The following is a 26,672-nucleotide window of genomic DNA, read 5'->3' on the forward strand; positions in this document are numbered from 1 at the left end:
TCTCTCAATGTTCACTCTAACCACCCCCATCTCTCAATGTTCACTCAAACCACCCCCATCTCTCAATGTTCACTCTACCCACCCCCATCTCTCAATATTCACTCTAACCACCCCCATCTCTCAATGTTCACTCCAACCACCCCCATCTCTCAATGTTCACTCTACCCACCCCCATCTCTCAATGTTCACTCTAACCACCCCCATCTCTCAATGTTCACTCTAACCACCCCCATCTCTCAATGTTCACTCTAACCACCCCCATGTCTCAATGTTCACTCTAACCACCCCCATCTCTCAATGTTCACTCGACCCACCCCCATCTCTCAATGTTCACTCGAACCACCCCATCTCTCAATGTTCACTCTAACCACCCCCATCTCTCAATTTTCACTCTAACCACCCCCATCTCTCAATGTTCACTCCAACCACCCCCATCTCTCAATGTTCACTCTAACCACCCCCATGTCTCAATGTTCACTCCAACCACCCCCATCTCTCAATGTTCACTCTACCCACCCCCATCTCTCAATGTTCACTCCAACCACCCCCATCTCTCAATGTTCACTCCAACCACCCCCATCTCTCAATGTTCACTCTAACCACCCCCATCTCTCAATGTTCACTCTAACCACCCCCATCTCTCAATGTTCACTCTAACCACCCCCATCTCTCAATGTTCACTCTACCCACCCCCATCTCTCAATGTTCACTCCAACCACCCCCATCTCTCAATGTTCACTCGACCCACCCCCATCTCTCAATGTTCACTCTAACCACCCCCATCTCTCAATGTTCACTCTAACCACCCCCAGCTCTCACGTCACTCGAACCACCCCTATCTCTCAATGTTCAGTCTAACCACCCCCATCTCTCACGTCACTCTAACCACCCCCATCTCTCAATGTTCACTCCAACCACCCCCATCTCTCACGTCACTCTAACCAACCCCATCTCTCAATGTTCACTCGAACCACCCCCATCTCTCACGTCACTCTAACCACCCCCATCTCTCAATGTTCACTCTAACCACCCCCATCTCTCAATGTTCACTCTAACCACCCCCATCTCTCAATGTTCACTCTACCCACCCCCATCTCTCAATGTTCACTCTAACCACCCCCATCTCTCAATGTTCACTCCAACCACCCCCATCTCTCAATGTTCACTCTAACCACCCCCATCTTTCAATGTTCACTCTACCCACCCCCATCTCTCAATGTTCACTCTAACCACCCCATCTCTCAATGTTCACTCTAACCACCCCATCTCTCAATGTTCACTCTAACCACCCCATCTCTCAATGTTCACTCTAACCACCCCCATCTCTCAATGTTCACTCAAACCACCCCCATCTCTCAATGTTCACTCAAACCACCCCCATCTCTCAATGTTCACTCAAACCACCCCCATCTCTCAATGTTCACTCTAACCACCCCCATCTCTCACGTCACTCTAACCACCCCCATCTCTCAATGTTCACTCTAACCACCCCCATCTCTCAATGTTCACTCTAACCACCCCCATCTCTCAATGTTCACTCTACCCACCCCCATCTCTCAATGTTCACTCTAACCACCCCCATCTCTCAATGTTCACTCCAACCACCCCCATCTCTCAATGTTCACTCTAACCACCCCCATCTCTCAATGTTCACTCTACCCACCCCCATCTCTCAATGTTCACTCTAACCACCCCATCTCTCAATGTTCACTCTAACCACCCCATCTCTGAATGTTCACTCTAACCACCCCATCTCTCAATGTTCACTCTAACCACCCCCATCTCTCAATGTTCACTCTAACCACCCCCATCTCTCAATGTTCACTCTAACCGCCCCATCTCTCAATGTTCACTCGAACCACCCCCATCTCTCAATGTTCACTCTAACCACCCCCATCTCTCAATGTTCACTCCAACCACCCCCATCTCTCAATGTTCACTCGAACCACCCCCATCTCTCAATGTTCACTCCAACCACCCCCATCTCTCAATGTTCACTCCAACCACCCCCATCTCTCAATGTTCACTCTAACCACCCCCATCTCTCAATGTTCACTCTAACCACCCCCATCTCTCAATGTTCACTCTCACCACCCCCATCTCTAAATGTTCACTCTAACCACCCCCATCTCTCAATGTTCACTCTAACCACCCCCATCTCTCAATGTTCACACTGCCCACCCCCATCTCTCAATGTTCACTCTACCCACCCCCATCTCTCAATGTTCACTCTCACCACCCCCATCTCTCAATGTTCACTCTGCCCACCCCCATCTCTCAATGTTCACTCCAACCACCCCCATCTCTCAATGTTCACTCTAACCACCCCCATCTCTCAATGTTCACTCTAACCACCCCATCTCTCAATGTTCACTCTCACCACCCCCCTCTCTCACGTCACTCCAACCAACCCCATCTCTCAATGTTCACTCTAACCACCCCCCTCTCTCACGTCACTCCAACCAACCCCATCTCTCAATGTTCACTCTGCCCACCCCCATCTCTCAATGTTCACTCTCACCACCCCATCTCTCAATGTTCACTCGAACCACCCCCATCTCTCAATGTTCACTCTAACCACCCCCATCTCTCAATGTTCACTCTGCCCAACCCCATCTCTCAATGTTCACTCTCACCACCCCATCTCTCAATGTTCACTCGAACCACCCCCATCTCTCAATGTTCACTCTGCCCACCCCCATCTCTCAATGTTCACTCGAACCACCCCCATCTCTCAATGTTCACTCTAACCACCCCCATCTCTCAATGTTCACTCTGCCCACCCCCATCTCTCAATGTTCACTCTCACCACCCCATCTCTCAATGTTCACTCTCACCACCCCATCTCTCAATGTTCACTCTAACCACCCCCATCTCTCAATGTTCACTCTGCCCACCCCCATCTCTCAATGTTCACTCTCACCACCCCATCTCTCAATGTTCACTCTCACCACCCCATCTCTCAATGTTCACTCGAACCACCCCCATCTCTCAATGTTCACTCTGCCCACCCCCATCTCTCAATGTTCACTCTCACCACCCCATCTCTCAATGTTCACTCTAACCACCCCCATCTCTCAATGTTCACTCTAACCACCCCATCTCTCAATGTTCACTCGAACCACCCCATCTCTCAATGTTCACTCTCACCACCCCCATCTCTAAATGTTCACTCTAACCACCCCCATCTCTCAATGTTCACTCTAACCACAACCATCTCTCAATGTTCACACTGCCCACCCCCATCTCTCAATGTTCACTCTACCCACCCCCATCTCTCAATGTTCACTCTCACCACCCCCATCTCTCAATGTTCACTCTGCCCACCCCCATCTCTCAATGTTCACTCTACCCACCCCCATCTCTCAATGTTCACTCTAACCACCCCCATCTCTCAATGTTCACTCTAACCACCCCCATCTCTCAATGTTCACTCTAACCACCCCCATCTCTCACGTCACTCTAACCACCCCCATCTCTCAATGTTCACTCTAACCACCCCCATCTCTCACGTCACTCGAACCACCCCCATCTCTCAATGTTCACTCTAACCACCCCCATCTCTCACGTCACTCTAACCACCCACATCTCTCACGTCACTCGAACCACCCCCATCTCTCAATGTTCACTCTAACCACCCCCATCTCTCAATGTTCACTCTAACCACCCCCATCTCTCAATGTTCACTCTAACCACCCCCATCTCTCAATGTTCACTCGAACCACCCCCATCTCTCAATGTTCACTCGAACCACCCCCATCTCTCAATGTTCACTCGAACCACCCCCATCTCTCAATGTTCACTCGTACCACCCCCATCTCTCAATGTTCACTCGAACCACCCCCATCTCTCAATGTTCACTCGAACCACCCCCATCTCTCAATGTTTACCCCAACCACCCCCATCTCTCATGTCACTCTAACCACCCCCATCTCTCACGTCACTCTGACCACCCCCATCTCTCAATGTTCACTCTAACCACCCACTAGTCTCTCAATGTTCACTCTAACCACCCACCAGTCTCTCAATGTTCACTCTAACCACCCCATCTCTCAATGTTCACTCTAACCACCCCATCTCTCAATGTTCACTCTAACCACCCCCAGCTCTCACGTCACTCCAACCACCCCCATCTCTCAATGTTCACTCTGCCCAACCCCATCTCTCACGTCACTCCAACCACCCCCATCTCTCAATGTTCACTCTAACCACCCCCATCTCACGTCACTCCAACCACCCCCATCTCTCACGTCACTCTAACCACCCACTCGTCTCTCAAAGTTCACTGTAACCAAGCCCTCGTCCCCCTAAAACAAAAAGACAAAAACTTCACGTGTTTACATTTGGCCAAAATAACCTTGAATTTCATCTCATTGAATTAAGTTTTCAAATTTTTCATCATATTCAGCTGAAAATCCCAATTTTCATGGCTCCAGGGACTCGGCTTTGATTTTGGTTTTTTTGGACAAATCTCTCGTTTCTCGATCTTTGGCCTGAAGTTAAGTTTCACGCTTGCTGTTAAGGCTTAACAACGCTGGGCCTTCAAAAACTAGGCAAGAATATTACTGAACGTGTCGGGGTGTAAGCATTTTTGGCGAGGTCGAACCGCTCGTGTTTCTGAAACATAATAAACTATATAATGGGGAATATAAAGAACAACACCAACGACTGACTACACGCGTCCGGTAACAGTTGTGTAGGTTCATAAAAGAGCGGGAAATAAATGAGGCCTCGATCAGATTTCACTCACGGCTTCATGTCCGCGATGTGGACAATCTCCCAACCACGGCGCTCCTCCAACCCGGTCGGTTTTCCTTCAAAGAGAGGTCAGGGCGGGAAGCGAACTCGCAAGTGATTGTCAAACACTTCCGGGGGCAAAGAACACACGTGCATCAAGGCCTATGCCGAGGCCTCAACCGACTTTGCATTTCAGTTTCAGCGTCTGTTCCGCTTCCGCATGCAATTTTTAACGCCGCCTCCAATTTGTATCGCCCCGCCTCCAATTTGTATCGCCCCGCCTCCAATTTGTATCGCCCCGCCTCCAATCTTTTCGCCCCGCCTCCAATCTTTTCACCCCGCCTCCAATCTTTTCGCCCCGCCTCCAATTTCTATCGCCCCGCCTCCAATTTGTGTCGCCCGCCTCCATTTTTTTCGCCCTGCCTCCAATTTGTATCGCCCGCCTCCATTTTTTTCGCCCCGCCTCCAATTTGTTATCGCCACGACTCCATTTTTTATCGCCCCGCCTCCAATTTGTATCGCCCCGCCTCCAATTTGTATCGCCCCGCCTCCATTTTTTTCGCCCCACCTCCAATTTGTATCGCCTCGCCTCCAATTTTTTCGCCCCGCCTCTGCCTCCAGAGTCCAGTTATTCCTGGTGCATACCCAGCGTTCCATAATCCATTCCATCATTCCATGTCCAGTCCAGTGGTATCTTGGTTGCGCTGACATAAGCGGTTAGCCATGTCATGTGCGCGCCCTTTTGAGGTGCCTTGCCTTTTGTGGCGCCTAATCCGACCCAGTTTTAAACTGTCGTCCTGGTGTTTCGCAGGTAGGACGAAACGTCGCCGCGTTCTTTAATATTCAGTTCTGATTTGTCCAAGCAACGACAGAACTGTTGAGGATGCGCAGTGTTGCGCTCGCTTGGAATGTCCAGGAGGTTATGGCTGACGCTGAGGCCGAGAAGTTCAAAAGAATAAACTGGTTTCATTGTCGACTTTATACGTACATACATAATTAGTCGGTTCGTGAAGGACTTGGCGCAAAACTTCCCCCTGCCAAGCACACACGATGAGTGCGTGAGTGGTTTGATGATTTTGCTAACCGCTCGATTTGTTTCCTCGAAGAAGAAGATCCCCAGTGAGTGTAAACGTGATCCAAGCGGTTTGCTCTGCGGTTAGCGGCCATGACACGTTGTGCGCGTCAGCAGCCATGACATGTGCATGTTATTATTTTGTCAAAACAAGGTCATCATCAAATGATAATTTGTGCTTTGGGTAGATGCGCACTTTGCGAAGAGGAGTTATTGACACAACAGTAACAAACAGTTAGAAATCCCAAAGGCAGGACAGGTACTGCCCCTGCACCTGGGCACAGCTGCGTTCCCTGCATGGAAGGAAACCTGCAGCTCCACTCGAAGCCTTGACCGTGTCCTCGAATGTGCAATAACTAAACGTGAGAATCCTGTACAAATGGTTGATCCTCCAAATTGTAATCAACTACATACAACGAACGGTAAAGGACACACGGACGTCGCTTTGAGGTGTATATGTCTGGTCTGATTAGCTGAGCGTTGCCCGTCCCCGTCTGTACAAAGTTGTCGTTGTTTTCATTACAAACGATTATTATAACAATTACGAGGCACCCTGTGGTTCCAATGCCATCGTATTGTTGCGTTATTTGTAGGTCTAATTCTCTTATTTTCCAATTTGAAGAACGGGAAACGACACGTCATTGTACTACGTCATTTGCCAGCAGCCAATTACAACTTGTCAAGGCACGACGGGCACGTCCTCGATGTCTCGTTTCCACTGATCTCATTCTCAAATCTCAAGTATAGAGACCAGTGCACATTTCACGCTTGCTGTCTGGGTAATTATCGATGTTTGGGTGAATTAATGAAAACCAACAGAATTCCGTGCTAAAATACAGTACGGACCACAATATAAAAATGGAAGCCTTTTATTCTTGCGGTGCTTGAAAGAGCTCAAATATTGGAGGTTATATATATTTCTTAACAGAAAAAAAAAAAAAAATTCGGGAGCGTTGTTGCCTATACACCGCCCGGATTTAAATAATTTTTTTGATTGAAAAGATGCATTGGATACATTTGAAGCAGCTTTTACTTAATTTTTCCCTCTGAGGAGCGTTTCCGTGTTTCAGGGTGGTGGAGGCAAACAACAGCATTATACTTATAGCCTATTTTATAATATAGTACAATATAGATGTTTTAGTCCAATTCATTTTTTGATCCTGCACTGCCCACGCATGTCCTTGGCAATTAATGTCATCATTTTCACCTTTATGCTAGATCTTCGTATAAAGAGATTTATATTTAACACCACTATCGAATATCCAGCCATCTAATTATTACGTACGTATGGGGGAATTGCTTGGTTTTCGAACCACTTGGGTTTGCACACGTAATTAATGCATGGCTCCATGTCGGCCTTCTTTAATTTACATCCTAACGAAGCAATTTCACCAAAACGATCAAATTCCTCATTTTCAAGCGAACTTTGTTCTCCATCTGGTTTAGTTGTTTTATTACCATCGTTTATGACTTGCAACTTGGTAAAGCAGATATAACTCGTTTGACCAAGAACCAAACGCCATGTTTCCCATAAAGCAGGATGATCATTTCTGCTGGTTCAGAAACAGGTAGTGTGCGATTGTAGCGACTCGAGACGAAGCAACCTGGCCTGCACTAGTTCAGAACTCATCGATGGTGACAATTAGGCATTCCGCTTGTACTTTGTGTGGGGACACATCGGCGGAGTTGAACGGTCTCTGCAAGATGGAGTTGAATTAGAAAAAGGACCCCGAGTTTGGGAAAACTTGGATTATTACTTTAACGCTTGGAGATACTGGAAAAGTACACCGACCACCTCGAGGAGCTGGGGAGGGTCGAAAGACTAAGTGAGAGTGCGACATTTATTTGTTTTGTAAACATGGTTTAATTTAAAAAAAAAAAAGGTCATTGAACAGTGAAAGGAAATGGGCGAAGGCATGTCTTGCACCACAACCACAGGTTGATCGATTTCAGGAAGGTATAAGATGTCATGATTGATGGCATGGACGTGGTGGTGTCGTCGTCATACACCACACCACACACCTTGATAACACATTCACGGTAACCATGGTCTGCGGATCCTGTTCTCATGACTTGCAGACTCTCCTTGTTCTTCCACACTGTGTGGCCCTCTGAAACTTTCAACAATTCCTATGAGAAAGGTCTCCAGTAACTTTGCTTTTGATCCACCACTCAATGATAAAGTCCATGGAATTTGCCCAAGTAAAGACGACCACACACCTTGCACACCTGTGGGGTACGACTGCTTGACGACATTTCATCCTCCACCTATTGTGTTTCCCCACAAACCTCATTGTCATGGTGTTATCCTTCCATGAGCCTAGATTGGACAACATGAAACCCCCACATATCAAAAATTAAAACCTTCTTGTGCAGATTTCAAACAAACTTTATTGCATGAGGGACAAGAGCGCTGCCTCTCTAAGTACATAGTCTAAGTGTGCTGTTACTGCCGCCACAGTCATCCGTCGGAGTAATTATACCCTCGGACTAGTCTGGAAAAAGGTTTTGGCCACAGAGCACCCAAAGCCCCAAACGCAAGGATACATTTCCCACAGAAACGCGAGACAGCCGTGTCATAAACCTCGAAATAAAAACACAAGGGTAACATGGTGTGAATGACTAGTCGTGTTGCAATTCAAACCGAGCCAATCCAGGCCCTCTTAAAGGACTTGCGTCTCCATAAACGAAGCTCTGCAATCACAAATTGTCAATGTTAATCCTGCCACCCTACCTACAAACAACCAGGTAACCTTTCACTACTTGTAGAACTCGTGCTCTTGTTCATCCTTTTTGATGTTGTTCTTATAAGCCTTCTCAAAGTCCTTGCCCAGCACGATGTAACGGTTTTCCCGCACTGCCAGCATACCAGCCTTTTGAAAAGAGAATAAGGAAGAGGAAGAAGAACAGCTCAAAATGCTTCTCAAGTCTCACACCATCCACACATGAAATTGGAGCAGTTTCACTTCAGTTAACAACCACGGCAATGTGCAATGATAAGCATCTGACTATAATTCACCAAATGTCTGTCCGTCCGTTCCCAGTTACCGCAAAAACGGCTGAACCGATCACAACGATATTTTGGGTGGGTAATCCTGGGACGCCTGCAGTAAAATAGGCTATATTGTTTTTACAATCTCAGCTTTGGTCTCCAGCATTTTCAGGTTTGGACTCTTGCCTAACGTTATTGTCCCGGGTACCGCAAAAACGGCTGCACCGATCGCAACGATTTCCTGGAACCCCCGCAGTAAAATCCTACGATAATTCACCAAAAGAACATGACATGAAAATTAAAATCGGCTGAACAGTATTTCATTGTGGAATTGAGGAAAACCCTGATGAGTTACGAACCTGCCGCGAATGCGGAAGTGGACAGATTACGGCAATGAACTGGTTTGATAATATCCCAATACAACCGTCATTTAAAACAGCATTTTGTTAAAGTATCAATTGGTGATTGGACTTGAGTGAATACAATTAGGATTATGAATTCGTAATTGTGCTCACCCAACCGCACGGAACTTCACATCAGGATTTAAATATTTGTTTATGTCACGAATGTTGTTAAAAGTTTATTTTTTATATTAATGCTATTTAATTTGTGATTGGAGTTATGTTGTTTGGAATGAAGAAAGAGATATCGAGTTCAAGTGAATGACGAAATGCCGTGACGGTTTCTACTTTCTAAACGTGAATTCGTGGATCGCCATATGCAGATTCGCCATTGACTGGGTATGGAACACACGTACCCGTTTGTTTGCGAACGGGTACGTTTTTCATGGAAGTCCTTCACGAATTTGCTGTCCATGTCTGACGTGCAACTGAGGGTGCTACAGGAATGTGGAATTTATTGGTTTCATGCTTTAGCATTCGCCGTTTCTGCATTGTCTGTTTGCCTCTGGCCTCCCACCCGTGCATAGCACGGGTACCTCACCAGTTTTATTTAAATAAGAAATATCAGTTGATTTCCATAAAAAGTTTTTTTTTTCCTTTTAAGTCCATCACGTCAATCTGCATATCATGAAACATCAAAGAGGAAATGAACAAAATATAAAACAAAACGAAACATGTGCCCCGTCGCATCACACTCACCTCCTGACAGATGGAGTTGATGTCAGCTCCAGATATGCGATCAGGTCGGGCCACATCTGCAAGAGCTAGTCAAGGTTGAAATACACCACAGTAAACAATTCATGGTGACGGGCTTCCTTTGAACCCCATTAAATGTTTGCAAATGCCAAAGCCATTTTCTTTATAATCAGTCAGCAATATGACATCATACCTGACTTTCTAAGGTGGGCAAGTAGATTCATTCCTACAAATGCACAGATTACATTGGCCAAACCCGACAAATTCCTGTACATTAATTATCATTACACCGACAGTCCAACCCTTGTATTATCTTCATGGTTAAGGTGGCAGGTTTAAGATCTTAGGGTCTTGGGTCAAAACCTCTGTCGTGCCGTTGAAATAACACCAGGTGGGTTGACCCAGCCTGTCGTCCTTCGAAGGTCGGAAAAATGAGTATCAGGTTACTGTGCCATTCGAGCATCCTGCATCGGAATGGCAACCCATCCAAGATTATACTCCTTAGCCAATGAAACTGCCTCGCCAGCTCCCATGCGCCTCATGATGTGAAAGGAATGGTTATTTTACACCAACAGTACATCAACGTGAGCACGTATGATTTGCAGGTAGATCAAGCAGCAGAAACAACAACAACAGGCATTTTAAGGCCATTTTCCCTGCTAGAGCGGGGGTTAGCCTTGCGGTCCCCATGACAATCTTCTCCATTTTGCCCTATTTTCTGCATCTCCCCTTGTTAACCCCCTTGCCCGCATTTCTTCTTCCACCATCTTTAGCCAAGTCTTTCTCGGTCTTCCCCGTCCTCTACTTCCTTCTACATTCATTTCCATCACTCTTCTCAACCAGTCATTTTCATCCTTCCTCAACACATGACCAAACCATCTCAAACTGTTTCTCTTCACAGCATCCATCACAGGCAATATTCCCATCATCTTTCGCAATTCATCATTTGTCTTCCTCTCTCTCAACGATACTCCACACATCCACCGAACCATTCGCATTTCCACCCTTTCCAGCCTTCGTTGCTGCAGCAGAAAATCAAGCAGCAGAAAACAAAAACATAACCCAGCTTTTATGCCTAATTACACTTGAAAACAAGAAAGAGGAATCAGAGATTGCAGACCCTCACCATGACATGTATTAGTGGTTTTAAGGCTTTTGCGTTAAAACAAATATGGCAGCCAAAACCACGTGACCAATGACGTTTTTTTTTTTTATTCCACCAATTTATCCAAATATAACGCTCAAAAAATTTCATCTTGATCGGTTGAAGTTTTGTACTTGCCGAATTATGATGTCATATGGAGGAACCTATGACATCATCATTAACATATGATATTCCCCATAAACAGTTCTTTACAATGAGCCATGTCTCAATTTTCTTTATATGCAGTGCTTCGGAGATATAGAGGTGCAAAATTTTTCCGGTTTTCCAAGATGGCGCCCGTACCACATGACCGATGACATAATTCTTTTTAAAAAATTCTACAGGAGGAGCTGCACCTATGGTGAAAATTTCCTATCAATCAGACCAACGGTTGCAGAGAAAATTATATTTATTCTGTGCGGACAAACAAACAAACAGAGACAGACAGACAAACAAACAGGCAAACAAATGGAATCAAATGTAAAACCTTCTCCTCGGGCGAGGGCAATTTAAAAATCCCATCCTTGCTTTCTTTCACTCTTCACCCACTCCTTGTTTTTCACGCCCGCCCCCTCTCTGCTCCGTTCACGCCACGCCCCCTCCCTGCTCCCTTCATGCCCCGCCCCCTCTCTGCTCCCTTCACGCCCCGCCCCCTCTCTGCTCCCTTCACGCCCCGCCCCCTCTCTGCTCCCTTCACGCCCCGCCCCCTCTCTGCTCCCTTCACGCCCCGCCCCCTCTCTGCTCCCTTCACGCCCCGCCCCCTCTCTGCTCCCTTCACGCCCCGCCCCCCCCTGTCTGCTCCCTTCACGCCCCGGCCACTGTCTGCTCCATTCACGCCCGCCCCCTCTCTGCTCCCTTCACGCCCGCCCCCTATCTGCTCCCTTCACGCCCCGGCCCTATCTGCTCCCTTCACGCCCCGGCCCCTCTCTGCTCCCTTAACGCCCCGGCCCCTCTCTGCTCCCTTAACGCCCCGGCCCCTCTCTGCTCCCTTCACGCCCCGGCCCCTCTCTGCTCCCTTCACGCCCCGGCCCCTCTCTGCTCCCTTCACGCCCCGGCCCCTCTCTGCTCCCTTCACGCCCCGGCCCCTCTCTGCTCCCTTCACGCCCCGGCCCCTCTCTGCTCCCTTCACGCCCCGGCCCCTCTCTGCTCCCTTCACGCCCCGGCCCCTCTCTGCTCCCTTCACGCCCCGGCCCCTCTCTGCTCCCTTCACGCCCCGGCCCCTCTCTGCTCCCTTCACGCCCCGGCCCCTCTCTGCTCCCTTCACGCCCCGGCCCCTCTCTGCTCCCTTCACGCCCCGGCCCCTCTCTGCTCCCTTCACGCCCCGGCCCCTCTCTGCTCCCTTCACGCCCCGGCCCCTCTCTGCTCCCTTCACGCCCCGGCCCCTCTCTGCTCCCTTCACGCCCCGGCCCCTCTCTGCTCCCTTCACGCCCCGGCCCCTCTCTGCTCCCTTCACGCCCCGGCCCCTCTCTGCTCCCTTCACGCCCCGGCCCCTCTCTGCTCCCTTCACGCCCCGGCCCCTCTCTGCTCCCTTCACGCCCCGGCCCCTCTCTGCTCCCTTCACGCCCCGGCCCCTCTCTGCTCCCTTCACGCCCCGGCCCCTCTCTGCTCCCTTCACGCCCCGGCCCCTCTCTGCTCCCTTCACGCCCCGCCCCCTCTCTGCCCCCTTCACGACCCGGCCCCTCTCTGCCCCCTTCACGACCCGCCCCCTCTCTGCTCCCTTCACGCCCCGCCCCCTCTCTGCTCCCTTCACGCCCCGCCCCCTGTCTGCTCCCTTCACGCCCCAGCCACTGTCTGCTCCATTCACGCCCCGCCCCCTCTCTGCTCCCTTCACGCCCCGGCCCCTCTCTGCTCCCTTCACGCCCCGGCCCCTCTCTGCTCCCTTCACGCCCCGGCCTCTCTCTGCTCCCTTCACGCCCCGGCCCCTCTCTGCTCCCTTCACGCCCGGCCCCTCTCTGCTCCCTTCACGCCCCGGCCCCTCTCTGCTCCCTTCACGCCCCGGCCCCTCTCTGCTCCCTTCACGCCCCGGCCCCTCTCTGCTCCCTTCACGCCCCGGCCCCTCTCTGCTCCCTTCACGCCCCGGCCCCTCTCTGCTCCCTTCACGCCCCGGCTCCTCTCTGTTCCCTTCACGCCCCGCCCCCTCTCTGCTCCCTTCACGACCCGGCCCCTCTCTGCTCCCTTCACGACCCGCCCCCTCTCTGCTCCCTTCACGACCCGCCCCCTCTCTGCTCCCTTCACGACCCGCCCCCTCTCTGCTCCCTTCACGACCCGCCCCCTCTCTGCTCCCTTCACGACCCGCCCCCTCTCTGCTTCCCCAGCACACACATTGCTGAATCACCCTGCCTGTGAAACACCAGGACGACAATTTATAGCTGGGTCGAGATTCAAAAGCTAGACAGCTGAGATGCGAGTGTGTGTTCCTCTTCGCCATCCAACCAGCCTAAAAATTAGTAACACAAATGGCCTTACACGTGTACAGGCAGGATACAATCCTCAAGATCAATTTCGTCGGAAAGGTTCATTTTGGACGTGATGGTAGAAAAGATGAGGCGTTTCTGCCGTCGGTCTGGCAGAGGAAACTCTATCTTGCGGTCTAAGCGTCCTGGCCGTAACAGAGCCGGATCCAATGTGTCAGCTCTGTTTGTAGCCATTATCACCTTAAGAAAAACAAGGACATATGTGAGTGACTTTTTATTATTTTCCTTCTAAGAAGGTCAAGATTCCAAGAAAAAGCTTGAAGATGCACTGCACTCTGACAATATATATTGCTGATGACAGCTACAAGTTTTGTATGGGTTTATCATCCCACAGGTTCAATAAACTGAGAGATGAGAGTGAGATGTGTGGAAGAAAATAAGGTATATAAGATTATAATAAAAACCTTATAAAAAGGTAGCAAGATGATGAGAGGTGAAACGGTTGATAATCGTACTAATATTAAAAGCCCAAGCTTATATGAAGGGTTCAGTAATGTTTGGCATACCTTTACATTCACCGTCTGATCAAATCCATCCATCTGGTTGAGGAGCTCAAGCAGAATGCGCTGAACCTCTCGATCCGCTAAAAAAAAAAAAACGACACAAAACGCTCACCTCAATGGGTGCGCACAATCGTCTACGACGCACACACGGACCGACAGCCACTCAGCACAACCGATGCAAGTATCGACTCGCGGCGCTTGCCTCCAGTCTGCGCGTCGAAGCGCTTGGTGGCGATGGCGTCGATCTCGTCAATGAAGATGATGGCTGGTGCGTTCTCTTTGGCAAGGCGGAAAACATCACGGACCATGCGCGGGCCTTCGCCCAAGTACTTCTGCACAAACTCCGAGCCGACGACACGAATGAATGCCGCTAGGTGCACAAGATACAAGCCAGAAAAGCAAACACATTATGGTCCACATTCAGGTGCAATGGACAATGAAAAATGTCCAACAATTATCTAAATGTAGACGTGTTAAAATTTGTCTCATTTCTTTTTAAAGCAAAACGTTTGAGAAACTGTTCCACTTTCATTTATTGCAATCACCCATCCACATTCTCTTCAATCTCATTCTTCCCCCCACATCTTCAAAGCAGCTCGTCACCACCATCTCAGATCATATCAGCAATCCAAAACCATTATCCTTTCTACATCCATTACCCTGCTCCTCCCCCCCCCCACCCCCCCAACCCCAAGCCCACATCCTTCCAAATTTCCAGTTATTCTTTCCTAAGAGGTTGCTTCTTTATCCTCATCGTCTACCCAGTGCATCCTCCGCACCACCTCTTATCTGCCCAAGTGTCCCTCTATTTTGTCCTTCAACCCTGCTTGCTGTTCGTGTTTTCCCCCTCTTACTACTGTTCCATTCGTCGTGTTACGTCCTGATCCATTCAGTGTTCTTCCACGAGCCTCAACTTTGTATACAAAACAACCCAACAAGATAACATCATCACATGAAAATGACTTCTCAATTAAAAAGAAAAAGAACAAATTCTGACTAAATATGTCAAAATTCAAATAAAGCAACATTCAATGGTTTAATGGAGACAAAACAAGACCCAAACAGGTACTTCATTGGTGGAGTAAAGGCTGCAGATATTACCTGTGGTATGGTGAGCCACAGCCTTTGCCAGCATCGTCTTACCACACCCTGGTGGTCCATACATGAGCACCCCACGGGGTGGATCAATTCCAATCTGGCAAACGAGGAGCACTTCCTTAGTGGGATTTCCATTATGGCTCAGACAGCGATTCCATAATGGGAAAGTGAGAGAAAACAAAACCAGGAACTAAACAGTCCTAGGTATCGCCACACTAAGGTGGTGCTCACAAATGCGTTACGTATACTACATCATTGTCGAGCCAAAAATCACCTTCCGTTGATGGATGCTCACACTGGTTGTGGCTGATGTGTGGTTTATATTGAGCAATGCAATGTTGTAAGAAGTATAGCAGACAGCAAATGCAGACATGAATTGTGTATGAATGAAGAATAGACCAATAGAAGCAAACCGGTTTCGGTACTGGTGGCACAAATTGAAATAAACATTGTGGAGATCTCTCGATACATCATGACAACAACAACAACAACAGCAGGCATTTTAAGGCCATTTTCCCTGCTAGAGCAGGGGTTAGCCTTGCGGTCCCCATGACAATCTTCTCCATATTGCCCTATTTTCTGCATCTCTCCTTGTTAACCCCCTTGCCCGCATTTCTTCTTCCACCATCTTTAGCCAAGTCTTTCTCCGTCTTCCCTGTCCTCTACTTCGTTCTACATTCATTTCCATCACTCTTCTCAACCAGTCACTTTCATCCTTCCTCAGCACATGACCAAACCATCTCAAACTGTTCCTCTTCACAGCATCAATCACAGGCTCTACTCCCATCATCTTTCGCAATTCATCATTTGTCTTCCTCTCTCTCAACGATACTCCGCACATCCATCGAACCATTCGCATTTCCACCCTTTCCAGCCTTCGTTGCTGCTCTACATTCATGACCCATGTCTCGCTCCCATAAATCATAACACTTCTCACACATGCAGCATACACCTTTCCCTTCAGCTTCAACGACACTCCCCTCCTCATCAGCACGCCACTCAGTTCCCGAAACTTCTTCCATGCACATCTCACTCCAGCAACCATTGCCGAGTCTGATCCACCTTCTCCATTCAGCATGTCGCTGAGGTAACAAAATGTTTTCACACCTTCCAGCTTCACGCCATCTCCAAGATCCAACTCAACATTTCCTCCATCTGCAGCTCCCTCTGTGCACACCTTACATTTGAATGTAGCTGCCACACTGGTTAATGACCCTCTCAGACCACTACATTTTTGATGACCCCACTCAGCGCACATTGTACATTGAATGGAGTTCACTCCAACACCCTTCCTACACACAGCACAGGGCCACTTCCCAGTTCTTCCCACCTCACCACATGCTTTACCACTTGCCATCACCTTCGTCTTTCCGATATTCACCTTCAGACCTTTTGTCTCCATACATTCCTTCCACTTGTTCATCTTCTCCTTCAGTCCATCCATACTTTCTGCAATCAACACCAGATCATCTGCATACAACGACTCCCACGGTAAACCCTCCTTTACGTTCTGAGCCAGCACCTCCATCACAGCTACAAATAGTAGTGGACTTAGTACCGACCCCGATGCACTCCCACCTTCACCTCAAACTCACCACTGTTCCCGTCCTTCGTCCTTACAGCTGTGCGTGCTCTTTTGTACATTGCCATCACTACTCTGATCAACCATTCCTCCACTTCTAACTTACTCAATGCCCATGTCAATACTTCACGTGGAACCCTATCGAATGCTTTCTCCAGATCAACAAACCCTAGAAACAACTTCTTCCTCTTCTCCATGTACTTCTCCTGCAACTGCCTCACAATAAAAAGCACGTCTGGCGTTCCTCTTCCTAGCATAAATCCAAACAGATACATCATGAGAAAGAACATAATTACTGGAGAATTCATTGAAGTTGCCTTTACTGCTTTGTGATGGAATTTGGTTTCCACTTCAGAATAGAAAGTTAAAAATAGATGTTGTTTTGAAACCACACTTGTATGACTGAAATCGGCCTTTTACCTTAGAACTCCCACTCCATCCCTTTATTTGTACATTCCAGTGGTTGGGAATGACCTGTTTTATTACCTCCTCCACCACAGGTGGGCGTAGTTATGTTTTCATCTGTGTGTCTGTCTGTGAGCAGGATATCTCAAAAGGTTGTGGACAGATTGGGACAATACTTGGTGGGCAGGTTGGGAGTGTGACAAGGACAAATTGATTATACTTTGGTGAAAATCCGGGTTCGGATACAAGAATACTTTAAGTCATTCTTCACCTTTGAGAGCTGGGGCCAAAACCGATATGTAGATACGATATTTCAAAAAACAGTGGATGGATTTGGACGAAAGTTGGTGGATGAGTGGGGTAGGTGACAAGATAAAGCAGATTAAATTTTGGTTCAGGTCCAAATGCAGATCCGGCCTATCAATGGGATACAAAACGTAATCTGTTCACAGCCTGGTGGAGGAATGCGCTCTACCCAGTGCCATTCTAGAATCGTTTTATGATGCCAACAATGGCTTTGGGGCAACGATGTAATGCTTAGAAGTGGCACCTGTTTGTAGAGGTCAAAGTGAGTGAGTGGCAGCTCTACTGCTTCCCGCACTTCCTGCTTCTGAATATCCATGCCTCCGATGTCCACGTAAGCGACGTCTGGTTTCTGGTCTGTGCACAACATACTCGGTCTGACCGGTTTTCATTGTTATGCAAACTCTGCTGATATAGAGAACTCTGGGACTACAGAAGGGTGGGTTTGTTACAACAAAGCAAGCACAGACTGCATGCATTTATCAACAAAATGCCGTTAACACCAACGGAAATGTAAAGGGAATTGGTGCAAAGCTACGAGAATTGGGGACAGAAGCTACGAGAATTGAGGAAGTCGTGAAGAGGTATACCAGCAGTGAGCATTGTGATACTGCTGTCAGCCTCTGGAGGCAGAACATCCACGAGAGCATTGCTGTGCTTGTGCAGGGCCACAGAGGCGCTGGGTTTGAGTAACTCACGGTCAATAGTGCTCAAGATTCGCACATAGTAGTTGGAACCTGGTCAGACAAACAAGGAATGAATGGCAGAGTGCTCAAGGAAGCATGACGGTGCTGGATAAAAATATATATTATAAACAATATAAACCAAAAGACGAGAGGTTACACGATAATTGCGATTGTGTCCTTCGTACCAGTGGTGGAACCAACAATTCCAGTATTCTGATCAACAGCCTCGAGGAATTGTCCAATGACCAGCGGGATGCTTTGGATGCGCTTCACCTCCTCCTGGGCATGCAAGAACTCTTTCTTCAAGTTTCTCTGCTCATCCTTGATGTACTCTTCTTGTACTTCCAAGAACTCCAACTCTCGCTGGAGTTTCTGAAAGACCAATTTGTGAAGAGCAAAGAAGGGGAAAAATTGTTTAGACTTGTTCATTGTTGTTGGCGTTAGGTCCCGAACCCCACCGCCCAGTTGGTTATCCGAGATCAATCCGAGACCTGTTAGCGAGATCAATCCCGGACGATGACGCCATTACTCGTGGTAAAAATGAATAATCGAGTTAAACTCTTCCCTCCAGGGCTTCAAGGTGGCAGTGCACCACCAACTCTACCCATTATCTTCACTACCCCCATTAACATTGCCCTGTCAAGATGTTCCACCTCCCTTCTCTTTTCTTTTCTTTCATCGTTCATTCATCAATACCCCCCTTTGCATGTTACATTGTCCCATTCCCTTCCCACTCATCCAGGCGCTTAGCCGTTGTTTACCCAAATCTATATTTCAAAAGATTAAATGTAACAAACTTCGAAGAACCTAGCAAGTTTTCAAGCTCAAATCTTTCTTGACAACCGAGTCATGAGCCCATCGTCGGTGATGTGGGACTGCGGTCCATTTTGAGGGGGACTCGGACTCGACTGATGGACTTGGGTGGTGAGGACTCGAGGACTCGGCCCAATTCCGGCAAAATTTCACGTATTTATTGCACATTTAAAACCGAAACCGTTGCATTATCATGCCGAAATGAAGTTCACGCATGCGCGCATGCATCCTGCATGTGGAAGTTAAATATCTGTGATTGCGTATGATTTATAATTAAATTGATATATGTGGGAGAATTACATTCCCAGACCAGGAATCGAATCTCCTCCTCCTGAGGTTTGATTCCTGGTCTTGGAATGTAATTTTCCCACATATATCAATTTAATTATTTAATCCTGTTCATCAAGTTAATTTATTTATAAGGGATGTTGAAAAATGTATGTAATGCTATTTTTGGGAAGGGAGGGGGGGTTGAGGAGTTGTGGTGGGAGTGGGGAGGGTATTTGAAGGCTTGAAATGGGGAGGATTATTGGGAGGGTGAGGGTGGGAAGCACAAATATGGGACAGAGTTGTGAGGAGGAAGTTGAGGCTTTGGGGGGAGAGGGGTGTGAGGACTTTTGTGGGGGAGGGGAGGTTGAGGAGTTGTGGGGGAGGGCAGGTCGAGGACTTTTGTCGGCGAGGGGAGGTTGAGGAGTTGTGGGGGAGGGGTGGTTTTTTTTTTTTTTTTTTTTTTGTATACTGAATCGAGGCTCGTGAAAGAGCTAACATTTACTTCACAAACAAATCGACCAGACAAACAAAATACACAAAAAGAGGGAGCGGAAGACAAGATGGGGAGAAAAGGGAAAGCACACAAACACAACAGCCGAGAGCAGGGAGATGTGTGGAAGGGAGAGGGCCCGGGGGGGAGGAGGCATGGGAAGGGGGGGGGGGGGAGGGAGAAGTATAAAGCACAAGGACACCAAGGACTTCCAGGACAGAAGTTGGTATTTCAAAAAGTGGAATTGGGGTGAAATTAGCGGGGGTAGAAAAGATCAAGGTTTTGGATGGGGGAAGATAAGAGATGGTGGTGAACAGCTGTTTTAAAGACTTGGAGGGTGGAGTGGGATTGAAGAGAGTGAGGGAGTTTGTTCCAGAGGCGGGAGAAAAGAGGAATGAAGGAGTGAAGGTGAGCAGAGAGTCTTGATTTTGGCAGTTTAACCAAAAGAGGGTTGCAGGCAGATCTTGTGCGACCTGTAGGAATATTTGCGGGACAGGGCCCAGAGAGAGCTGGGGGGGCAAGGCCAGAGAGGAGTCGGTAGAAGACGGAAAGACCACCAACCTGCCTGCGGTGAGTGAGTGAGAGGCCCTTGGAGTTAGCTTCATCGCGGGAGATTCCAATGATTCTGAATGCTTTGGTTTCAACAGCGCGAAGGCGAGCTAGGTGTGAGGCAGGAGCACCAGCCCAGAGGGGAGAGCAGTATTCCATTGAGCTGCGGATGAAAGCCTTGTATGTGGTGAGGAGCTCAGGTGTGCCAAGGAAGGACTTCGCACGACGGAGGATGCCCAGTCGGCGACTGGCTTTGGAGGCCAGATTTGAAATGTGGTTTTTCCAGGAAACCTTTTGGTTGAGGACTTTTGTGGAGGAGGGGAGGTTGAGGAGTTGTGGGGGAGGGCAGGTCGAGGACTTTTGTCGAGGAGAGGAGGTTGAGGAGTTGTGGGGTAGGGGTGGTTGAGGAGTTGTGGGGGAGTGGCGGTTGAGGACTTTTGTGGAGTAGGGAAGGTTGAGGAGTTGTGGGGTAGGGGAGGTTGAGGACTTTTGTGGAGTAGGGGAGGTTGAGGAGTTGGGGGGTAGGGGAGGTTGAGGACTTTTGTGGGGGAGGGGAGGTTGAGGAGTTGTGGGGTAGGGGAGGTTGAGGAGTTGGGGGGTAGGGGAGGTTGAGGAGTTGGGGGGTAGGGGAGGTTGAGGACTTTTGTGGAGTAGGGGAGGTTGAGGAGTTGTGGGGTAGGGGAGGTTGAGGACTTTTGTGGGGGAGGGGTGGTTGAGGAGTTGTGGTGGAGATGAGGAGGGGGGTTGAAGGCTTGAGATGGTGAAGGGAATGACGCCATAGGGTTGGGAAGCAGAGGTCGAGGTCGTGAGGGGATATGGGGGAGGAGGGGGGTGCGGGGAGGGAGTGTGGATACCTGAAGACACATTATACATTGCGCGGATGTTCCGCTGGTTCCTTCTAGTTATTATTATTATTATTACTAGGACGTGCCCGTACGTGGGTGCTTGCCCGTACGTGCGTGCAAAAAAACATGCGTACAAACAACAACAAAAAAAAGACTTTGAAACCACGTGGCAGTAACGACCACAGAACCCCCCCCCCCCCCCTCTATTTACATGAAATGGTTTGGTCCATTCGCAAAGCCAGTAACGACCACAGAACCCCCCCCTCTATTTACATGAAATGGTTTGGTCCATTCGCAAAGCCAAAGCGAACGGCTTGCGAGTACGGTGACCATACCTTGGGAAGCACTTGTCCGATTAATTTCAAACCTTGAAAAGGCACATCCTCGGGTCCCCAGCAATATACCTGGCAAGTTTCAAGTATATCGGACCGGTAGTTGTCGAGAAACAGCGGTCACAGACAGACAAAAACACACACACACACACACACACACACACACACACACACACACACACACACACACACACACACACACACACACACACACACACACACACACACACACACACACACACACACACACACACACACACACACACACACACACACACACACACACACACACACACACACACACACACACACACACACACACACACACACACACACACACATTACTGGAATTATAGATAGATTATCCTGTCTGATACTGTATATGGGGCACGACCATGCTTCCTATGAAAATGCAGCACGACGCACATTATTTTTAGCCCATAACAAAAATGGTCGCACCAATTAATTAGTTTAGGTTTGACAAAGTGTTGAAATACATCGTTTTTAACGTCATTCCTTTTTGGGGAACAGTTTGGATTGTAAAATCTCTTCATCTATAATCAGCGTAAAAATCACTGCTAAATAAATCGACTGGACCTCGTTGTACACAGACAACGGCACTTGTACTCCAAACACTGACGACTGACGTGGACACAAACGACATGTTTAAAAGCGTTAATCGTAGTTTATTATAAGCTTCACAACGTCCATCACCTTGTATTTGATGTACAAGTCTTCCAAATCCTCCGGTTCCGTGGCAAGGAGAGAAAGACAAGTCTGCGGGCGGGAATCAGACACCACGGCTACGTCCTCCTGTCAAAAGCGAAAGGACATTCGTTGCATTAAGTGAGGAAAAGGAGCCAATGGCGTTTGATAAGATATCCTAACCTCACTCACCATACGCACTAATATTAATAATAAAAATCCAACATTTAAACATTATAATGTACTACATCACATCGACAACATGTTAAACCATACAAACAGGCCTTCTTACTGTTCGTTCAACCAACACTGGAGACGCTTCCATCGCGCCCAGTCACGCCGGAAGATCCACCATGCAGGAAGTGCGTCACCACGTTAAAATGCGTCACCACGTTAAAATGCGTCACCACGTTAAAATGCGTCACCACGTTATAAAACGTCACTACGTTAAAATGCGTCCCCTTGTCCAGGCGTGTCAGAAACACCACCGAGGCGGAAATACTACGTCACTACGTCAAATGCGCCATCACGTCCGAGGAACGTTTGATGACGTAAATACGGCAAGTAAACCACAATTGCACATAAAGATAGACAGAACTTTATCAATCATAACAGTTAAATTTGAAATGAGGTAAACTGCATATAAAACAAATATAAACAAATACTATAATAAATTAATAAACATTCATCCCTCAAAACAAATGATCATGTGATAATGTTAATGCTCTATCTTTATAGCAGATCGCTTCTTATAAACTCATGGGATCCTGTAGGTTCCTCTAACAGTCTAACCCAATTAACTTGTCATGGCGATGTTATCATTGCAAACATTGGCATAACCATCAGCAATGGACCTTATGCATTGACGTCACGAAGCACCTAACAACCAAACGCGACGCCATCTTAGAGGGCAAACAAAAGCCCTGACGACGCGTTGATGTGCGAGTCAACTGCGATCGCAACTAACTGCGTCAACTAAGTCCACATGGTGAATGAATCATAAAAATTGTTTTTTGGTGAAGTAACAATGGATATAGTAATGTTTGAAATGTTTCTGTAGAAATTTATACCCTACATATTTTCTGTGAACAATAAATGAAGCTGCACATGATATGTGTACATATGTTTTGAAGCTGACAACTGTGACAATAAAACTGCTACAACTTTATGTTACTTGTCATTTTGTTTTGTTTCATGTGCGTATTTAACAATGCGTATCACTAATAAGGCAATACTGTTGATCCATAAAATAACACTTCCATGATAATCAGTCCATAGGAACTACTCCTGGACAAAGATTTATGAGAGCACACGCAACAAGAACAACAACATGCATTTTAAGGCCATTTTCCCTGCTAGAGCGGGGGTTAGCCTTGTGGTCCCCATGACGATCTTCTCCATTTTGCCCTATTTTCTGCATCTCTCCTTGTTAACCCCCTTGCCCGCATTTCTTCTTCCACCATCTTTAGCCAAGTCTTTCTCGGTCTTCCCCGTCCTCTACTTCCTTCTACATTCATTTCCATCACTCTTCTCAACCAGTCACTTTCATCCTTCCTCAATACATGACCAAACCATCTCAACCTGTTCCTCTTCACAGCATCAATCACAGGCAATATTCCCATCATCTTTCGCAATTCATCATTTGTCTTCCTCTCTCTCAACGATACTCCGCACATCCATCGAACCATTCGCATTTCCACCCTTTCCAGCCTTCGTTGCTGCTCTACGTTCATTACCCATGTCTCGCTCCCATAAATCATAACACTTCTCACACATGCAGCATACACCTTTCCCTTCAGCTTCAGCGACACTCTCCTCCTCATCAGCACGCCACTCAGTTCCCGAAACTTCTTCCATGCACATCTCACTCGAGCAACCGTTGCCGAGTCTGATCCACCTTCTCCATTCAGCATGTCTCCGAGGTAGCAAAATGTTTTCACACCTTCCAGCTTCACGCCGTCTCCAAGATCCAACTCAACATTTCCTCCATCTGCAGCTCCCTCTGTGCACACCTTACATTTGAATGTAGCTGCCACACTGGTTAATGACCCTCTCAGACCACTACATTTTTGATGAACCCACTCAGCACACATTGTACATTGAATGGAGTTCACTCCGACACCCTTCCTGCACACAGCACACGGCCACTTCCCAGTTCTTTCCACCTCACCACATGCTTTACCACTTGCCATCACCTTTGTCTTTCCGATATTCACCTTCAGACCTTTTATCTCCATACATTCCTTCCACTTGTTCATCTTTTCCTTCAGTCCATCCATACTTTCCGCAATCAACACCAGATCATCTGCATACAACAACTCCCACGGTAAACCCTCCTTTACGGTCTGAGCCAGCACCTCCATCACAGCTACAAATAGTAGTGGACTTAGGACCGACCCCTGATGCACTCCCACCTTCACCTCAAACTCACCACTGTTCCTGTCCTTCGTCCTTACAGCTGTGCGTGCTCTTTTGTACATTGCCATCACTACTCTGATCAACCATTCCTCCACTCCTAACTTCCTCAATGCCCATGTCAATAAGTGATGTAAACGTGAAGAGTGGTAAAAAAATTGCCCAAGAAGGAAGTCTCGTGTAAAATCGGAGTTTTGCATCGTTGTTCTGAAAGTGTTCTTCCTGCAGACCTGTTGCTCTCGTCTTTTCTTCCAGGTCACACACTGCAGTTCTGAGGACAATATTGTCCTTCTGTAGTTCCTCCATGTTTTTTTCCAGTGCACGAATGTCTCTGAAAGACAGTTCCGTTTGGGTTTCAGTCCCTCCAACAGGTGGAATCTGCTCATGAATGGGGCACTGCTCAGGATTTGCATTGTGTAGTTGCAGCACTATTGCTGCAGTAGCAGTATTGCTTGCCCTCTGAGGGGGGGCACACTTCCATTTCGAAGGGTGTGTGACGTCATATGCATAAGGTCTATATGTGGCGATTACGTGGCTCTACGTGGCAATAGGGGGTCCCCCATATTTTCCACGTAGCGCCACGTATTACGTGGCCCTCACGGGGGTAGCCCCGTGGCCGTTAAGTAGGCGCCACAGCAGTGGACACGGCTGACTTTACATGGTAAAATTTTGAACTTTTTGAAATTCCCGCTCTACCTTGCAGTAGGCGCCACGTAGACCCCGTGACTACCACGTGGATGCCGTAACTGCCACGGGATAGCCACGTCCCACCCCGTATCAAAAAAATGGTCCTACGTGGCCCTTACGGCTAGGCTTTACGTGATATTGTGACCCCGGCATTACCTTATCTGGCTTGGTGTCGTTGTGTTTTTTCTTCGCTGGTATTACCTGGCTTCCAGTAGGTCATTAATGAATACAAGGAATAGTGATGGACCTAGAACAGGTCCAATAGTGACATCCTTGAGGATGCTCCATTCACAATCACGTATACCATCTGGTCCTGATGAGGTAGTCTCATGTAGCCTGTCCAGAATCTTCATGGTATTCAAACTCTGAAAATCACTGTCAGGTCCTCAGTAGTAAATACTGAGCTGAATATATCATTCTGTGTTTTTGCAACTGCAAACTTTCAGGAAGGAGAAACTGCAAAGCGGTGTGGGTTAATGATGGTATAAAAGATCATGGTTGTCAATATGGCACGACACTGTACAGGAATTTAGTGAGGCCTCATCTAGAATATTGTGACCAGTTTTAGTCACCACATCTGAGGGAGGACATGGATGCCATCGAGCTATACAAAGCTGTGAGGAGCGGCTGAAGAACATAAGACTTTATACTGTTGCGAACTCGGGGTTGGTAGGGATCACGAGGGAAGTTCTCGAACCCACAATCCAGCCGATGATCCTTTAAGCCGACAAATCGAGTGGATGGGATGCTAAGCAACCACGGATGCCGTCTAAGACGTTTAATTCAGGCAGGGTCCAGCATCTAAATCCGCTTTACCTTGCCGGAAAATTAAACCCCCCAGATAGAGTACTGTGCTCTCAACCCTCCGCTCTTATTAACCCAAACGAGCGAGCAATACAGTAAGTGGAATGCTGGCTAATGGCTGACCGTAACAAAACAGCAGGGCTGAACTGCCTGTTAATATTCACACACTATGTTTTAACCAATGGAAACAGACAATCATACAGTTTAAGGACCAGTTTGTCATGTCAACAAGAAGCATGTATTTACCAGTAGTGTCACAGCAGCAAAGCTCTTACTCCTAGCACAAAAGCCCAGTTTCATTATATCACTTAGTCACAGTTTCTACAATATAGGCCTCTCAGACATTCTGGGGATACAAGGTTAGGAAGATAGAACGATAGAAGAGAAAGAGGTTTGAGGCATGTTTGCGGCCTCTCACTCACAAAAAGGAAGCCGGCAGGCTAACGTTGGTCGCAACAAAAGAGAGGGGAGGGGAAGAAAGAAGAGGAGGGTAGAGAGTGCAATGCAACGTGTAGGCAGGGGTGCAAATGGTGTGAGTGTGGCCTAGAGGAAGCAGCGTGAAGTGTGAGTCTGTAAGCCAGCCCTGAAAAGGACAATGGGTGTTAGTTGATGCATTGTGCATGCAAAGGGAACAAAGTAGAAGTAGGGAAAGCCAGATAAAGGTATTGT

General features: G+C 47.8%; 1 protein-coding gene across 2 annotated transcripts; it reads right to left on the reverse strand.

Annotated features, from left to right (window-relative positions):
• Positions 1 to 8,174: 8,174 nt before the first annotated feature.
• On the reverse strand, positions 8,175 to 22,514 carry PSMC4 (proteasome 26S subunit, ATPase 4). 2 transcript variants are annotated; one of them, XM_068123650.2, is made up of 11 exons: positions 22,390 to 22,514; positions 22,107 to 22,205; positions 18,279 to 18,465; positions 17,998 to 18,144; positions 17,655 to 17,764; positions 15,121 to 15,214; positions 14,222 to 14,389; positions 14,023 to 14,099; positions 13,528 to 13,696; positions 9,902 to 9,957; positions 8,175 to 8,682 (listed from the first exon to the last, which is right to left on the reverse strand). In XM_068123650.2, the coding sequence occupies exons 1-11, from the start codon at positions 22,420 to 22,422 to the stop codon at positions 8,569 to 8,571; spliced, it is 1,254 nt and encodes a 417-aa protein (XP_067979751.1). In that variant the 5' UTR covers positions 22,423 to 22,514; the 3' UTR covers positions 8,175 to 8,568. The 2 variants fall into 2 exon arrangements, with proteins under 2 accessions (XP_067979751.1, XP_067979752.2); XM_068123651.2 differs by lacking the exon at positions 13,528 to 13,696 and having other exon boundaries at positions 9,902 to 9,966.
• Between the last annotated feature and the right edge of the window lie 4,158 nt (positions 22,515 to 26,672).

The sequence above is a fragment of the Myxine glutinosa genome, unplaced genomic scaffold (genome assembly GCF_964187855.1).
Source record: "Myxine glutinosa unplaced genomic scaffold, kmMyxGlut1.1 SCAFFOLD_1930, whole genome shotgun sequence".
Taxonomy (NCBI): Eukaryota; Metazoa; Chordata; class Myxini; order Myxiniformes; family Myxinidae; genus Myxine; species Myxine glutinosa.

Bases quoted from the DNA above. Each gene is read 5' to 3' on its own strand.
- PSMC4 (XM_068123650.2), bottom strand. From the start codon at position 22,422: ATGGAAGCGTCTCCAGTGTTGGTTGAACGAACA. The intron at 22,206-22,389 runs GTAAGAAGGCCT...CGCTTTTGACAG, and splicing joins CAGTGTTGGTTGAACGAACA to GAGGACGTAGCCGTGGTGTC. The intron at 15,215-17,654 runs GTGCCACTTCTA...CTCGTTTGCCAG, and splicing joins ACTTTGACCTCTACAAACAG to ATTGGAATTGATCCACCCCG.